General features: G+C 35.2%; 1 protein-coding gene across 2 annotated transcripts in view; it reads left to right on the top strand.

The window, feature by feature from the left end:
• The window catches only part of LOC103557777 (N-deacetylase and N-sulfotransferase 4), a 389440-nt gene extending 384259 nt beyond the window's left edge, over positions 1-5181 (top strand). For both annotated transcript variants that reach the window (XM_070609249.1, XM_008530458.2), the window contains one exon: positions 59-5181. In XM_070609249.1, the coding sequence (XP_070465350.1) occupies positions 59-178 (120 nt within the window). In that variant the 3' untranslated portion in view covers positions 179-5181. The remainder of the gene's footprint in view (positions 1-58) is intronic.
• Positions 5182-19583: the final 14402 nt, after the last annotated feature.

The following is a 19583-nucleotide window of genomic DNA, read 5'->3' on the forward strand; positions in this document are numbered from 1 at the left end:
ATCTCATCTAATGAATTAATAACTTCCTTCAAGTCTTCTTTTCCTTTTTGCTTTCCAGTCTAGAACTTTCCTCTCTAATTACTACCGAGATCATAACGTGGAACTGTCCAAACTGCTGCATAGACTGGGGCAGCCCCTGCCGTCCTGGCTGAGACAGGAGCTGCAGAAAGTGAGGTAGCAGTGAAGACAAGAACCAAGGCTCACGAGATGCTTACTTGACTATTCAATAGCAAAACAGACCCCACAGCTTTCATCCCCCCAACACCCTTGTGATTGTCGACAGAGGACTGTGTGAATAAATTTCCTTCTATCTTTTTCATCAAATGAAAACTGTTATATATGCACGCATTGGCAATTGCTAGCATCAATCCCTGGGGGAAGGTTTTGGGAAATAATGTAGGGTTTTGTGGCATTATCCAGTTTCTATTGTGGGGTTCATAACACAGCCAGTTCCTCTGCTAACCATTAGGTTTCAGAAACTCTGTGTATGACTGAGAACCCTGATTATAAGCAAGTGACAAATGAGAATCTTGAGGAAAAGATAAAGACTGAGTTATCCGTAAATGAGACTGGTAGTAACCCAATATCTGAATCAAGGGCTTACATCTTCCTTTTGCTAATTCAAAAACAATTTTGCTTTTGTCATGAAAAGAAATTACAGAATCCCATACTCTTATTTTGAGCAATAACTATTTATTATATTTAGCTCACATGTATTTTCCTCTGCTACTCCTCTTTGTGAATTTCCTTGACTTGCTAAAGAAGTTGTGAAGTTGCAGCCTACCATGTTTTCTGTCTGTTTTCCCTTTGTGGAAAGGGACTATCTGAAAGTTTCCACATTCATTGATATTACTGTTTTATCTGGCAGGGCAGCCATGCTCAGTGAATTTTGCATTATGGTTCCAACCATATCTATTGGAGGGTTTTGGGTAGAAGGAATGAAAGTGCATCCTCTGCATAATGTTAACTAGTATGTGTAAGGCCATCTTTACATGGATCCAAAATCTTACCCTCCTATTAATCTAGGTATTTCCACCATGACAATGATGTAATATTTATATATTTTTTCACAATCCACAGAAGAAAAAACCTTATTCATAAGATATGAAATGAAAACACTGATATGTGTTTACAGGTAGCGTGAGGCCCTTGTGCCTTCTTTGTAGTATATGCCAGTTGTTTTAAAGCATGGACTTTTATATATGCCAGTACATGTGCTATTGCAGAAGATTATGTTTTTAATGCCTATTTAGGAAAATAAATATAATCTAAAACTTACCTCTTGAAACATCACTAATTCTCAACCATGACACCCAAAAATTAATTTCTAGAGAAGAAGTGATGTTCTTTCTGTCTTAGAGTTTAGATTCCTCTCCTATTTGGAGATTATTGTCATGCTGGTTGGGTTTTTATCCCATTTGTCAATGAAGATACATTAAAGCTTTGTTAATCTTTTCATTGGTATACAAAGGAAAAATTTCAACAGAACATTAACTAAAAGTGACTCTGGTAACATTACCTGTCAACCCATCCTTCCTCCAGAGTAATTTTTCTGTAGGCTATAAATGGTATTACTTTTTCTTATGATTGAGAAATTATGCTTGACATATTTCAATGTCTTCAAAGAAAACTGAAAGGTCTTGTTTTTGTTTGTTTTGTTGTTGTCGTTGTTGTTTTAAGCAAGCAAATCAAATCAAATCTAAAAGATAATCAAGAATTTTTACATATTTTATTTCAGAATTCAGCTTCGGACATATACTTTATTAAGATTTTTGTTTGTTTTCCCACTGCATCTAAAGGCTCTTGATCTTTTTCAGAAAATGTAAGATTCTTCTTGGGCGTGAGTTAATACAAATCACAAACTACTGCTTTTGTTGGTCCTTTGTTATCTGTGGGACTCAAATTCTCAACCTTATTGCTGCTTAGGTGAGCATGTGCTCCATAGCATTCCATTAAGCACATTAAAACCACAATAATTGTGTATTTAGAGTTCTAACATTTGATTGATTTGTTCACTAGTTTCCTCCAGTTTATATTCTATTTTTTTCTTTCTAGAACTAGAGACTAACTTTTATTTTCCAAGTGGGATAACAGAAGTATTGATAGAAGAGAGGGAGATATTTTTGAAATTAAGTAAAGTTCGTGTAACTCAAAGTCCAACTGATCACCAGATTTTTTTAAATGTAACTCATTTTCTGCATGTTCTCTTTTTTTTCTAAATAGTGTATACAATATCATTCACCTACCTACAGATAACTGAGAGCAGAATTCCCCCAAATTCAATGAGACTCTTCTCCCTGGGTTCATTTCAATCAGTGTGTATATTTTTCTTATTATGACTGATAATGAAAACATCAAGATAAATTTTAATCATATAATTCATCTTCATTGTACAGTAAACTACCCAGAGGGACTCTGGGCTGCGACAAGATTAGAATAAATCAGGGAAAATTACAGTTTTAAGAATATCTTGGCTTTTCCTGATTTTTACCTACTGGCCACTTCAGAATTATTGACTTGAGATTTAATATATGTAATTCTTTAATGTTTTAAATGAATTCTATCTCATGATCTTGAATGACATATTCTTTAAAATTTTAAAGAACTTCCTAAAATCTTTAAGCAAGCCAGTATCTTCTCCTCTTTCCTTCTTTTCTTTATTCCAATTGCCTAACTCGAGAGCATAATCATTGATTATTTCACATTAAGGAAGGCAGGAACATTATTTGATTATAACCCAAATCAAAATATAGTATATGCTTGTCAAATACCAGTCTCTAAAAATTATATTACAAATCTTGTCCAAAAAGAAATTTTGTTTGTATTTAATGATCACCTAAAAAGAATTAAGTAAGCAACAAGGAAGAATTCTTGAGAAAAATTTATATTCCCTCTATCACTGTATTTTTTATTAAAAAAAATAGCTCTTAGTCTAATAAGAGATTTTATTTGCCTTGATTTCAACAAATTCATTTACTTTTAACTTATGTCGTTTTTGTTCCTCTATATCTCTATTTTAATATGATATAAAGTGATTTGTTTACCAGAGTATTGATTTATTTGTAATTACACAAACAGTTTATAGTGGAACAATATCTTAAAAGCCTGGTTTTTGTGGCCAGAGGGCATACTAACCATTTGCTTGATGGAAGTACCTCAAAAACAATGCTGGCCAACAATTTCAAAAACAAAGAAATCTAGTACTCTTGTGTATAGGATTTGATGTCAACTACAGGAACACAGCTTAGCTAAGGGGACACACACACATATGTATATATATATATATACTCACTATATGTATATATGTGTGAATGAATATTTTCTTGTGTGAGCCATGAGGTGGGTGGGAAAAGCAGATGGAGAACTCTGCGTTTACTGAAAATGTAAAATAACTGATGGAGTACGTGCATAGCCTGGTTCTCATTCTTCAGAATAAATACGACTGCCGGTATGGCCACTAGAGCAATGTTGCGTCTCCTCTGAAATCCAAGGTTTTAATCAATAGATGAATTTTTTCCTTTCCTTCGTCTTTGTTAACTGCATACACACGCCCTGAACTCCAGCATATAACAAGTGTAACCAGTTCTGTGAGTGGACTATGGATCTCTGGGTTCTCCTCCCGCTTCTGCCTCTCACTGGCTGTGTGGCCTTGGACAATTTGTGAAACTTCCTTGAGTCAGTTTCCTTTTCTGTAAAATCGAGACAATAAAGTATTACTCATTACTTATTGTAAGCATTAAACGAGAATATATTTAAATAACTTAGCACAATGCCTGATGTAGTTATGCTGGAACATGTTTGTTACACAAATAATGTATAATATTCAAACCACTATCTCTTCTTTCATCAAACAAGAATATGTTTTTCTACTCTCTTTAATAATAAAACGTATATGTCTTAAACATATAATTAATTGTACTTGGTCAAAATGGGAAACTGTCTTCCCCATCACTATCAAAAAATAAATTTGTGCTGCTCCCTGCTGTTGTTCTGGCCAACATTCAGAGCAAGACCGTTCCATCTCAGTCCATTCTATTCGAGTCTCTTCACCCCTTTCTCCCGTCTACTTCTTCCTCAGTTTATTCAGTAGAATATCTCCCTTTTGCGTTCTCTTTATATCTCTCACTTTAATTCTTTTGCACCTCAATAATATTCTATCAGGAACATCGGGTCTAGAGGTACAGCTTCCTCAAACCAGAGGAAAGTCACAAAATTTAATGAAGGCATATATATAATACTGAATCAATACTTAAAGAATCTGGGTAATCACAAGAAAACCTCTCTGAGTTTTCCACAAGTCTATCTCTAACTTTACCTTCTTCTAATAAGATCTCCTTTCTACAAATGAAACATTTTATTATACTTCAATATTTTGTTTTCTATTTATTATTATCAAACATTATTATTTTTTGCATCTTTCATTGTAAATAAACAGTATTTCAGGCGTGAAAGAAGACATTTATATAAATAATTGACTTCCGTTAAAAAATATTTTACTGTTTCTCATAAGTCTAAGGTCTTATATACTATCAAAGTCTGGCACAGAGTAGATACTCAACAAAAATTCATTGAAATGTATTAAGGCGTGTTGAGCAGTACCAATGCACTAGATTATTTGACAAACCTTAATACATACCATCAACCTTCTTCTTAGTTTGCTCTACATTCAAGCTCCAGAAATTTTATTCATAGCTTTCTATGACAGAACTAGTGACTCCAAAATCTGTATCTCCAGTCCCAAATTTGGTCATGAATTGCAGACCTATTACCCAGCTTACTCTGTTCATCCCCATCTAGCTATCTACCTGGCACTTAAATTGAGCACATCCTCAATTGAACTCTTCCCTTTCCAGGTAAAGATTCTGCTTCCCCTCAATCCCGTTTTCTTTTTAAAAACCATGCCCAACCAGCCCAAGCCTTTAGTCCATCTGGGAATCGTTCTCTTCCACAAACCCAAGCTACACTGATTCTTTTCCTGAGTATCTTTCACTAAACCATAGTTGCCCGATAGAAACATAATATGAGTCACGAATGTAAACCACATGTATAATTTTAAGTTTTCTAGTAACTACTTTAGAAAACTGTGAAAAGATGCAATTAATTTTAATATTTTGTTTAAAACTGTATATCCAAAATATTATTGCAACATGCAATCAATAAAAAAAATTAATGAGATCTTTATATTCTTGTGTTCATAGTGAGTCTTTAAAGTCCAGTTTGCATTTCACACTTACACACATAACACTTTTGGACTTGCCACATTTTAGTGCTTAACAGCCCCATGTACCCAGAGGTTTTCACACCGGACAGCACAGCTCTAACCTCTGCTCTCCTCAGCTTCTGTTTTTGCTTGTCTCCTATTCACCGTGTTGGTGAGAGAGGGACTCCTGGCCAAAGGTTGTAAGGGGAAGCCAAATACACGACAATCTTCTACAGATGAGACAACAGCCATTTATTCATAACATGAACTCACAGCTTGGGGAGGAGGGCGTTATACGGCACACCAGGCCACAAAGGAGATGTCCTTAGGAAGGAGTGAATAACCAAGGGTGGGAGAGACAGGCTTTGTAGCACCAAGAGGGTGAGGTGCCCCTCGTTCCCACAGGAGCATGTGATTGGCTGGTTTGAATAATTCTGCAGGCTGGCAGGAAACCGAAACCCACTACTCAAGAATAATCAGAAACTGAACTTGGTCCACTTGACAAGGACAATTTCCGGCAAGGGGACTCAACCACAGGAGCAGTGTGGGATGGGGAACTTGTGGTTAGGCCATTCAACAGCCCCCCGAATTTACCAGATGTCAAGGCAGCACAAAATACTGAGTCTTAATTTTCCACCTCACCCCACACCTCTCATCACGGTTTTACTCCAGGCTCTCATCATCTCTCCTACAGAATTTTGTCACGACCTCTGAACTGGAGCTTTCACTCCTCTCTAAATGCTATAGCACATGGCCCAGGGAAGCGTCTTTATAACTTCTAAGTAGGACCACACTGTTCTTCCCTTAAAAGTCCTCAAATGTTCCCCAAACCTAAAGGACGATATGCACACTCTATAACATATTCTGAGAAGTTCTTTTACGACATGAGGTTTTGTCTACCTAACTATTCTTTGTTCACAATCTTTTAAAAATTTGCATTCCAAATTCCAGTTACAATCAACTGTTTGCAATTCTCCAGTTGCCTTACGATTCTTACATCTCTAGGCCTTTGTACGTGCTGCTACCTAGAACACATTTTTGTCTCCTCCTCACCCGATCTCCTAAATGAATCATCATTGCTGATTCGCTGACACAATAAAACTTTGAATCTCAAGCAACATGGCTGTGGAAGTCCACTCTCTTTTGCTCCCCAATTCCTTCATATCCAAATCACGGAAATATCAAGCTTCTTAACTTTGAGTCTCTGGCTTGAAGTTGTACCAGAAATCTTCCAGTTTCCTCGGCATTAGGCCATCGATATTTGGGTAACGATAATTTATTTAGAGCTGTAATCCCAGCTGCTGGTTTGTTACTCTTAGGTGACGTCATTATTATTGTACCCACATTGTACTGTAATTTTTCACATCTGTCTACATGCCAGCCTGTAAAATATCAAAACGAGAGATATCTTTTCCTTTTTGTATTGCTCATGCATAACACAGTATCTGGTACAATATAAGTAAGTGTTAAATGAACATATGCATTACCTTATGTCTTTACACGGGTAGAAAACTGAACTTTTAATTTGTAAGCACAAAGGCTCTAAACAAACCCATTTTCTCATTCACAGCACCAAGATATACACTTTTTCAAGGCTGTTTGGGTTTAGGGGTATTGCCTATTCTTGAGAAGAGTCTATGTTTTTACCTCTAAATGGCTATTCTTATTCAACAAGACCAGACAACAGACCAAATTAAGCATCCCTAGACACGTCGGGAATTGAAATGCAGCGACAGTTCTTTCATATTGGTTTAACGTTCTCACAGTATCGCTTCCTACAAACATGTTTGTTTGTAATCAGAACAAAGCTAAGAGCTGCCTGCCTACAATGCACTTTGTGTGGTGAAAGCAAATGGTTTACTATTAAAAGGTGTTCATCATATTGAAGGGGTAAGAGATCATTGACTTGGTATTTGACTATAGAAGTCCTTGAGTTTTAAAGATTTTTTTTCTACTGACAAAGAGAATGATACTACTTGCTTAATGACATGTTAAAAATGTCTCTGTAAATAGTGCCAAGAAAATTGATACATGGAATTGCTATGTTAAAAACTTTGGCACTTTCTAATTTGAATTCAAGTAGAATTAAAATATCTCCAAATGGTCAGATATGTCTATGTACACACAGTTATTTCCAGGATATTCTTAATTATTGAAGACTCTATTCTCATGTCCTTAAATCTTATAAATGTTTTCAGAAATCTAAATGGCATACCAGAGTAAAACACTAGCCATAAGGTAAAAATATACAGCAGACAAGAGAAACCAGGAACTAATTGGCCAGCATATAAGAGAATCATGACTGCATTCTTATGGCCACCAAAGACCATTTCTAGAGCACGTGGGTTGGAGTAAGAGAAAAATCCTAACGGGTTGAATAACTGTCAACAAAGCTTTAAGAAAAGCAGGAAGAAACTTCAGATGCTTCTGACCTGGAGCAAGAAGTGGCATCTTGGTCCATGGACCAAGCCACAGAGACATACAAATGCAGATGTGTCAGGAGAGGAAATTTTACATTGAGTATATTTTCTTTTTTTCCCCTATGTTTTTTGCTAATGAAAATGGATCATAGGTCAAAGATAGAACAGTATGTGGTGGGGAGTGTTGGAGGTGGTGGACTTAAAATAATCCATTTGGCAAGTGGGTTTCAAAACCAACAGACCTTGTTTTGTGCTCATTATCTAAAATAAACTCTCTTCATTCACGCTCTGCAGAGTGAAGCTGCAGGCGTTTTTTTCTCTCTGTGCCACCAGTTAACAACATCTAGAGTGTACTAAACTCTCTCATGTCCAGATCAATTGGAATTCTCTCCTGCATGTTCCCAGGATGTAGCCTGAAAATCACAGTCTTATCCAGAAGGCTTTAACCTCTTGATAAAATTAAGCATTTATAAACCTATAGCTGTGCATTGAAGAGATACATAATGTTCTCCAGAGAGAAGACCCTGAGGACACTTGAATCCCACTTCAGTAGCATAGCAAAGCTAAAAATAAATACGACAATAGACTTAGTTAACAGAAGTTATGCCTTTTCACAAGTAACGCACATACAATATATACAGACTCCAACCACCTCCTCGCTCAGCCACCTTCAATCAATATGAATAATAAAACAGGCATTTTGCAGTTTGTGTGCTATTCTCTGAAATGAGCAACTTGCATGAACCCTTCGTGATTTCCATAACAAGGTATATGAAACTATTTTAAACTATTTCAACCTGAAGAACTACAGTGCATAATGTGGTGCATGGATCTCTGGAGCCAGTCACAACTCAAATCCTGGCAACACCACTTGCTCATCATGTGAGGATCCTCAGGCACATAACTTGCGCTCACTATCCTACAATTTCCTCATCTGTACGTTGCAGATAATAGTAACACCTACTCTTTGAGGTTGTTGTGAGGATTATGTGAGTTAAAATATATAAAAACTCCTAGAACAGTAGCTGGCACGTAGCAACCACTATAAGAGTGTTTGCCACTGTTAGTTACTTTCTGCATATCTATTTATAGATGCACAATTCAGATTTTTAAAAAGTATTTTCCAAAAGGGTTGGATTCATATTAACTCCATATAAAATCAAGTATATTTAAAAACACAAGAATCTACAGCCAGAAGACGGTTGTAGGTTCCAACAAGGCAATAGCAAGGTGATCACTTGCAACATCTCCATATTTTAAAATTCTCATTCTGTCAACCATTTTCTTTTAAACAGTGTTTTTTTAAGATTGGCCCTGAGCTAACGTCTGTTTCCAATCTTTTTCTTTCCCTTCTTCTTCTTCTCCTCAAAGCCCCCCAGTACATAGTTGTATATCCTAGTTGTGGGTCCTTCTAGTTCTGCTACATGGGACGCTGCCTCAGCATGGCTTGATGAGAGGTGCTAGATCTGGGCCCAGGATCCGAACCAGCGAAACCCTGGGCTGCCAAAGTGGAGCACAAGAACTTAACCACTCGACCATAGGGCTGGCCCCCGGTCAATTATTTTTATGTGGTTGACCGATTTATGGAGTTCTTCTGAGCCTCATTTCTTTCTGCATAAAGAACTGAGAATAGGAACCTAAAGATGGAGCACTGATAAATGAAAAAAAAAGTCTAAGATCGATGAATAAAAAAATTATAATAAAAAATGGAAATATTCTCCTTAGGTTCAAGTCCCCTGGAAGGGACGGATTTATTCAGAACACTGAGAGAATGTGCAAAGTAGATCATTAAAGTTATAAAGAATAACATATAATTTTGTAGGTGATATTATTGAAGAGTAACAGAAAAGGAAAGTGCCAGAACACTAGAGACTAGAGAAATGTCAACCTCATTTTTTTAATTGGGTAAAAAAAAGTGTATTTTGTAAACTACAAACCATTGCACTCAGCAATATTTCCTCACGGGCAAGATTCTGGAACAGTGTGTTTGCAGCTAAATTTGCCAAAAGGATTCCACAGAAAACTAACTGTCAGGACATAAATTGAGATGAGAGAGAATGTCCAAATTCTCATGTTATTCAGATACAAATGGTCTTTAGACTACATCTTGTGAGGTTTGGAAGAACTCACATATTTTGAATTTTTGAGGCCCCAAATATATAGATATAAGTAAAGCATCCATCTGGATGTCAGCAGTCACTGGGGTATTGTTTCTTTTACTAACTTGATGAACAACCAGGAGAAACATGAACAACGAAGTAAGGAAGTTTAGTAAATCAGCAAATAGTTGAAATCAAATAATTTTTGATTTCATAATAAAAAAATAATCATAATCAAAAATAAGCATAATCAAAAATACTATTAATGAATAAAAGTCTGCCTAAAAATAAAATTTTAGTGGCTCACTCCTCAGTTTTGTCCAAGAAAATTTTTATAAAAATATTCAGATGAAGATACAAATCAAAGGTCTCAATATTATAGTCTTTGGAATATACTAGCAAATAAGTTTTTTTAAGTTATTTTATTGGCTTTAAGTGGCTTTTCAGTTCCCTGGGATGCACAGCCTACTATTTTCCTATTCCCAGCTGTCTAGATTCCAAAAGTATTGGGGTTTATGAGCCCTGATCTGCAACCTTCCATTCAGATAATTGTATATGGGATAAAATTGGAAGGGATATAAATCTCAGCAGGCAATGTTGGGATCTGGATTTTAGGTGAATAAAGTAATTTAAAAGAAGTTCCAAGTCTTATGCCCAAAAACCTAATTCGTCAAGAAGAGTGGTTTTAGTTAAGATTTCTCAAGCTAACTTGCTACAACAGATAAATTTTAAAGCTGATTGGGTGAATACAATCAAAGCTTATTTTGTACTCACATAAAATCCAGTCAGTGAGGAGGGGAATGGGTAAGGGAGGCAATTTTGCTCCATGTCGTCATTCAGAAATCCAGTCTGGTCTAGGCTTCGACATCTTTAAACACAAATATGGCTGCCATCATCACTATAGGCTTGGGACATCCAGCCAGCAAGACAAGGGAAGTGAGAATCAAGATCACTTCCGAGTATTTCATGGGCCTTGGAATAATACATGACACTCTAGCATGTAGCACATTGGCCAGAATTTGGTCATAAGGCTACACCTTACTGAAGGGAGATTGGGAAATGTAGTCCAGCTGTATACCAAGAAGAAAGGAAATAGATCTGGTAAATAGCTAGACATCCTCTGTAGTAGCCCACCCTTCTGATCACCAAATATCCATCACATTTGTCCTCCTCCACATAGAACACATTCACCTTTTCCCCAAGGAAGATGATACAAAGTCCTATCTGGTCACTTCATTCCGCTCAATGTAGGGAATCTCTGAGTCATGTGTTGGCCTCTCCAACAGGTCCCAGTGTGGCTCTCGTGATCTGACAATTCATGTATAAGTCATATTCTCTCATCACAGACAGATATATACAATGGTAGGCCCAGAACATGATAACCACAGTAAACATTCCCATTTGAAAATGGAAGAATAGGAAACACGTGACTGTCAATGGACGGTAATGATTATGCATTTATGCTCTGAAGGCAAAGGGTGCCTAACAGTGAGAAATGTTTTTCTTGATAAAACCTGATTTTTCTCACTCAAAGGTACTCCCTTGATGTTTTTTCTCCTGATGCCTCCCATCTCTACCCTGTATGTGTCATTTGTTTTTTTTCAAAATCTAGATTCACAATTTCCTTGCCAATATACTTCCCTCAAAGACTTAGTGGGTCTCTTATCTAATTTTTTCCTTTCAGTTCCATTTGCCAGTGATTATCATCAAAACTTTTTCTTAGAACTAGTCTTCAAATCTTCTTTATTCCATCATTTTCTTGCGCCAGTCACTCTCTCATTCTCCTGCACCCCTCTATCTCTCTCCTTCTTCCTCCATACTTCCCTCCCCACTGAGGAAGTGTTCTCATTCACACAGAGAATAGGCCTTCTTGACCATGTAAAACCCAAGATTTCCTCATGTCAACATCCAGAAAGTAGCAGGGGTAGGAAAGAGTGGAGGCTTTCTTAGTGAGAGATATTTTGAAGGCCAACCTTAGAAGGTATGTTCATCATTTCTGCCCATGTTCCATTGGACAAAACTGAGTCATATGACCCCTACTCACTACAAGAGATGCTAGGAGCTGTAACTGAGCAGTTTGCGTGAAAGGATGGGATACGCATTTGGTAAACAGCTATCTAGTCTCTGCCACACAGATTGGGGTTGAAAGGGACACTAGGACTTAATGATAAACTCAACATGAAAAATAGTGAACATTCACAAATGCTGATGCAATATTAGTGCCCATGAAAAAACAGTGCATTTAGATCATGCAAGTGGATAATAGTAAATCTAGAATATGAGAGTTGATTGCTTTACTTTATCTTGTGCTAAACAGATCACACTCAGGACATGGAATTTCTCAAGTGAACTTCATGCTATGGAAAGGTGATGTGTGAAGAGATTAGTCAAATATATTATTTTCCCTTTCAAAGAAAAATAGGTTACCCATTTACAGAAAGGGGAAGTTCATCTGTTCATTCTAAAAACTGCTGAGTCAACCATGACTTGTTTTTCTTGCAAACTTCATCTGCCAACAAATCCTGTCAGCTTTATCTTAAAAACTGCTCAGACTCTGAGAAAGTCCTATCACATCCAACGCTGGCACCCTAATTCAGGTCCCCACTATCTTTTTCAAAGGGAACTAATAGAGTTTCCTACTTACAAATTTGTGCTCCTACAGCCTATTTTACATATCAGTCAGAGCAATTCTTTGACCATCTTTCCTATCACCTCCCCATCACCCACCGTCACCAGTCCATGCTAGCCTCCTTGCTTTCCTCTGAATATGCCAAACAGGCTTCTACTGCAAAGCCTTCTCATTCTCTGTTCCTTCTGCATAAATACAGTTTCCCAGACACCTGCACCGCTCATCCCTTCTCTTCCTCCAAGTCTTTGTTTAAATGTCACCTTATCAGAAAAGTCTTTCCAGACCCACACTGTCATTCTCCCATCACTTTCCCAGCTCGATTCTTCTCCCTGCCACTTCTCTCTGGCTGATTATGAACTATTTGCTTGTTCCTTTGTCTGCTTTACCTGACGAGATCAGAAGCTACATGAGAGAAAGGGCTCACTTTTGTACACTGTGGTATTTCCTGTACTTGGAGCTCTGTGGCCCTCACTTAATATTAGCAAAAAAAAAAAAAAAAAAAAAAGAATTAAAAGAAAAACCAAGATGGTGAAGAAACATAAAACCATAAAACATGAAGAGCATATGTAGACACTGGGAATGTTTTAACAGAAGTTTGAGTACAGACAAGGAAAATAAAGAGTTAGCAAGAGTAAGAATAGGTTTCAGGAATTTATTTGTCTCAAGAAACTATTAAAAAAAAGAATATGAGTTATAGAAAGTAAATTTCCCTTTAATAGAAAAAAATTGCTTTCTCATAAATAGGGCAATTGGAATGAGCTGCTTGGAGGAATAGTATCTGTCACATAATTTTAAATGTTCAAGAATAGACTGAACTGGAATTTTAAACAAAAGTCATAAATTAAATCCAAAATCCCAGCCTTATGTTCCCTTCTAATTCTGAAGAGTATGATGTTTAATAGTAAAAGAAAAGAGAGAGAAGATACAACATTTGGGGAATGACAGCTAACAATTGGTTAATTGCTTGTCTGTGTAGAAAATTTTCCATTTGTTCACTTATTTAATTTGTTCTTTTATTTAATAATGCAGTTAAACAAGTCTTAATCTTATCTGTAGACTGGGGAAAAAATATAGGAGCAGAAGACTTGTATCTACCCTAAACTTCTATAAAAGAGAAGGAAACGTCCTCATTTCTCAATCAAGTCATATGCCCTAATCAAGAGAACACACATTATATATATATATAAAATAGGTATAGTATGTATTTATATATGTATAGAAAATATATGCACACATCCATATATAAATGTATAGTACGTATGAAATGTATACGTGTGTGAGCATTACAGTAATACAGATGATCATGTGTCCAATACAGTAAGCATGCAACTATGCCTAGATATTGTAAAGTTTGCAAAACTAAAATTTATCACACTGGAAATGCAGTTTTGTTATCTTTTTCAAGCTGTCTCACTTCTAAAAGCAGTGAATAAATATTTTTATTTTGTCAGCAGCATTTTATTCTTCACATTATGACACTTATACCACTTACCACCAAATCCTTTCTTTCTGGTTGACTTTATGACTCAACTTCTCCAATAAAAGTTTTATAGCAGGAGTCTAATGAATTAGACCCTACAGAAAGGAAAGTAAATTGATCTGTTTCAAAGCTACCGCAATAGGTTGTATGGATTTATTGCAGGCGTCTCCACGGCTCCAGCGAGGGTGCTGAATGCATTGTTTCCCAGCCTCCTTTACAACTTTTTTTAAAGCCAGAAACTGTTAAGATCTATTCCACCAGAATCACAGAAAGCGAGGATTCACAGAGAAGCCAAACAAGAAAAGCTGTATTGGATTCAATAACACAAGCACCACGGGAAAACGGTGGTTGTGTGGGGCATGGTAAAGGACTGCATTTAGGGACTGGTCTTAGAAATCCTGTATCAGGACTATGCCAAGAAAACGGAGGAGCCCACAGAAAAGAGCCCAATGCTTCGGGCTAGCATCAGAGCACTTCCTGTGGTTGGACCAGCCAGGCCAGGGCAGAGAGCCCTTATGGCCCTGGAGGCCTGAGGAGAAGCAGAACACAGGAAGTCAGGGGATGTAACTCTCATCTCAAAGAGCCCAGGCAAGGAACTTCGCTTTCAAAGAGGCTTATGAAAAAAGATGCATTACTTTTCCAGCCGTTAAATTCTAGAAGGGGATTGTTTCGTTGTTGTGGCTGTTTATTTTGTTAGGAAGAAACTAAAGAGAGCTGGAAAGGTGACCCTGTACTCACTGTCAGGCACAGTGACGCTAATTAATTTTCCCAAAGGCTAGAGTTCTGATACAAATGTATCGGTATCAGATTTAGATAAGGAAGGAAAAAGAACCCGAATTCTTGAATTCATTGATAAAACATATTAAAAAATAGAAAAAATTTAAACACAGCATCTACATGATTAAGCAAATGACTTTCATTTTCGCTGGTATAGGTGATAGTTACTCCCCATACATAATTTACGAGTCATAATTTAGCAAACGATAGTTTAATTTGAAAGGATTTTGAATGTAAATGAAAAAAGTGAAAAATACAAATGAAAAGTTGCTAAAAATTGACTGTTTTCCTTCTTACTATGCTTAAAACTTTTTTAAAACAAATAAGAAAGTAAAATTAGCTTGGGCAATTGGTGCAGTATTTTTGGTCAAAATGATCATTGTAGAACTCCACAAATGAACACGAAATTTGGGGACAGTAAATAATAGGAAACATTTAACACGTTATATTGGTAATATGCAAAATATCACTTCTCCTACTACTTATGAAGCTGAAATATGTAATAAAAAATGTTATTTGTCCATGTCACACAAACATATAACAAAAGGTTTTTTTCCAAGTATTATGTATTCCTGGTTGGTCCATATAGGATTACAAACACATTTTTAATTTAGGATACATTTGTGTATATTGACACTATTCTACAACTGTATGGTTATAGAAAATACCAATTACATGATACAAATTAGTTCCTATTCATATTACTGAAATTGTTGCAAGTGTATTATACTATAGCTATCTTATTAGAGTTATCTTGTTTCAGAAAGAGGCCATGCCAAATATTAACATGTCTTTCATTACTTGTTTCTGCTGGAGGAGTGATGGCGCCTCATTATCCTACAATAAACCACTGCCCACATGTCAAGTGACACTAATTGTCTAATTTTCTCTCCTTCATCCTCTCTACAGGTTTACAGTGCCATTTTTATCAAATATTAAATTGTATAAACTAGGCTCTCTATTCACTTCTAGTGATATATCATTGTGCCAATATCAAACTTCGTTGATCACTCTAGCTCTTAGTTTATAATATTAGAATTATTCTTAATTTTCTAAAGTACTGTCTCTTCTTGCGTGTTTATTCTCCAACACAATTTTAATATCATCTTGTCAAGTATATAAACATGTTAATCCTATTAAGGTTTTGAATGTAATTGCATTATACATACAATAAAATCTAAAATATCATTAAATTATTCAGTTTTTCCATCAAAATATTGTGTCTTTTTTGTATAAAATTATTACACGTATAAAATAAGATTTTAGAACTGTGTTAATATTAGTCCCAAGTTTCTTCATGCATTTTATAATTTAGCTCATATTATTCCTGGGGGAATTTATTCTCCAGTGTCATTTCTAGAGTGTTTGAGTGTTTTCATTATGGGAAAACTATTGTTCTCATAGGAGAGATATGGAAACCTTTTAATTACTTGGTTTTGGTACTATATGATGGTTTTCCAAAAATTTTAATTGTTTTGCAGTTGATTTCCTTGAGTTCCTTTGATGGAAATTTTAAAACTGAAAAGTATGATAATTTTCTCTTCCCCTCAAAGAGCTATATATCATTTTTTTTATTGTATCATTAAGAATTTCAAAATGGTTAAACAGTCTTTTAAATTAATAAAACACACTTAGTTTAGGTAATTTAGGTTCATATGAGTTCATTTCCTTATACTCACTGGGGTATGTATAACCTACCACGTGCTTCCAGGGGTGGGCTCATGTAATCACTTAAATTTTTTAAGTTTAATGTAGTTCTGATTTGTTAAATATCTCATTATGTTGTATGTAGCAAACTTTATCAAAGCTTAGTGATTAGGTAGAAAACCTATGATCTTCAAAAGATAAGTGTGAATAAAAAAGAAACATATCTGGAAGGTTTGTAGCATGTGAGTGGATTCACAAGCCCATTCCTAGAGAAACTTGCTAGCTCACGGATCCCAACTTACAAAGCTCCATGGAATAATTTCATATACTACAAAGTTTAGAGCCATTCAATAGTGTTTCACTACAAATACTAAAGTGATATATCTATAAATAAATATATTTATTTTAACTATAAAAATAAAAAAACTAAAAAAAATATTGTCAGGATATTGTAGAGAAACCGTCCAGGGATAGAAAGAGAGTTTAGAAATACTTACGCATAGTAAGCCTGGACTGAGAGCTACTCAGTATAGAACAGTGCCTAAACAATATTAAGTTCTCAATAAACACTTGCTAAACTAAATTATTTTAAATCAAACTTGATCCAATTAAATTTAGAGGAACATGCAGGTGGCATTTTCAAATTTCCTTTCTATACCTTTTTCTCTAACAGGGAGACACTGTTATTCACAAGACTCACTATCATCTAATGAAAAGATTGGTCTACTTGGCAAGAAGAGTCAAAGTAATATTTCACTTCATAAATCATGATTTTAAATAATGAGATAGATAATAAAAATGTATATGGCTATAGTGCTTTATTATTGAACTGTATCTAATTGCTTTATGATCATTATCATATTGACTTAATAACTTATTCTTTGTCTATTTTTATATTGATTTGCCATCCAGAATATAAAAATGAACAAAATTAAATTAATTGATTTGCTCTTAAAATACATCATTAAGCTCAACTAACAAGAAAAAATAAATATAAGTGGTGAAACTGTACTTATGAACTTCTTTCAAAAAGCTCCTTAGACTCAAGCCAAAATCATAGGAATTAAAATTCTTTATAATGTTGACCTACCGATGCCCAGGCCATATATACCCATTTGATTGTTCCCAGATCATTACATTAAATATACAGGATGATACCAAATATTTTTAAATACCCCCTCTTTTTAATCAGCTGAAATGGTTCTTGTATATCAGATGTGTCCAGAATCTGAGTCAGAAGTGATTGAAATTGACTGAACACTTTCAGATAGATTGACAGCTCAGCTGTAACTTCGCATACATCAGTGTCATTCATTATCTTAATAGATATTTACAGGTCCCTTAAAATATTTCAGGATTACTATATGTTAATGAAAAAGATACAGCTTCTGCCTTCAAGTTTAGAATCAAGTCATGGAAGAGACAAATGCCCAGTCAATTTCAACAGAGAATGCTAATATTCTGATTAAACAACACATAGATTCTATGGGAGAAATAAGAAGAACTTGACCGAGACTGTAGGGTTTGGAAACACTTCCTAGAAGAAGATACATCTGAATCAAATTCTGAATTGTGAATGTGAGTGAAATGGGTATGTAGAGGAGGGGAGAGCACAGGAATTAGAGAGGACAGGAGTGAAGAAAATTTAGACAGGAAATTCGATTTAACGAAATAGATAGTTATTATATAAGTTCAGCTGGGTTTCTTTCCAGCTGGAACATGTGTCTATACACATAACATAGGGAGGATATTTGACAGTCTATCAATATCATTTTGGGTTCAAAAATTTTCTAACTTGATATAGCAGGTGGTCAGTTCAAAACAATCCTTTTTCAGGCTAGAGCGATATGGTAAACATATTTTAGCACTACAGTACCTTTTAAAAAGATTTACTGCATCTGCACAGATTGGCACCACCTGTGAGTTCTGGTCCACATGCCACCACCATTCTGATGTCTAACATACAGAAATATGATCCAACTTACAGGGTACAGCTGTTACATTAAATAATCTGGTTTTGCACAATTTAACTTAGGAAACTGGGTGTTATATATAATTCTTATCTATGTAAAGATAAAATGTTTTAGACTCAGAAATCATAATATTTAATATTTAAGCAATCAAACTTAGCCAGATATAGCATTCATTTAATAATACAATTGTATATAAAAAGAATCATCTAGTTGTTAGTTACAAGATGAATAATATTGTACCTTGACTTTGTGTTTTTAAGAAATATCAAATTATTAGAATAAATACTTCAAATTTTCTCAAAATGCAGAGTTTTTAAAAGTTGTATGTAAAAAGCCCTTTACCCCAAATGTCTAAGTCAGCTTTAATTTTTGCCATCAATACAGCAGTAGCAATGACACTTTTAATGAAGTGCATACTAAGACATCCAACGAACAAAGTGAAATGGCTATTATAACTCATTGTAGACGTAAATAGATCAGACACATTTCTGGTAGCACAGAAATGATATGAAACCTTAGAAAGGGGCATTTGCGTGTTCATCAAATGTACTATATCTGCTTATTATTTGAAAATATCAGATTGTTCGAAAAGTAACTATAAGAAAACAAGTTACCTTGAAGAGACGTCAAGGAATGTGAGCACAACATCATAAACAGTATTTGGAAAAGTACCCTCTGTGGTGGTCCTCTACAGCCCATTGAGTGTGGTTTTTCTCTGCTGTCAAGGGCATTTTTAAAATTTAGTTTCACAATTGATTCACTTAACAGTAAGTGCATTTTAGATTGATAAATTTGTAATAAGTCTAGACAATAAAAATCTACTGCAATTTTTACAAACTCAGTTGTTTTCCAGATGCTTGTATGCTCAGGAATGACATTATGTTTTTAAGACTTCTTTGTAGCATCTAAAGAATGAAACCCATCTCCACAGGGAAGATTAAAATGTGCTCATATTCACTGCGTTCCAGGTGTACACTTTAGAGGAATATACTAAAATGACTAACACTGAGACCTCCAGATGAAAAATGATAAAAACTAAAAGTTTATTACAGATTGTAGAATATTCATAAACTAAGCATGCATCATTTTAAATGTTTCAATCACTATAAATATGTTATAGGCACTTCTACATTTATGGAGAAGAATTCAATTACTGAGTCTAAACACCAAGTTGGGTAAATTAGTAATAGCAATATGTTCTCTATTTAGCTAATGTGATGAAAAAATAGAGCTATGGTTTGGAATACTAAATTTTGCATTTTGAAAATTCAAAATGCTAGTGAACCTGTAAAAGTTTTTCTGAATATAGTAAAAGTCTTTTTTTTTTTGTGGTATCAGATTGAATTTAAATACATATC

Source organism: Equus przewalskii, chromosome 2 (genome assembly GCF_037783145.1).
Source record: "Equus przewalskii isolate Varuska chromosome 2, EquPr2, whole genome shotgun sequence".
Lineage (NCBI taxonomy): Eukaryota > Metazoa > Chordata > Mammalia > Perissodactyla > Equidae > Equus > Equus przewalskii.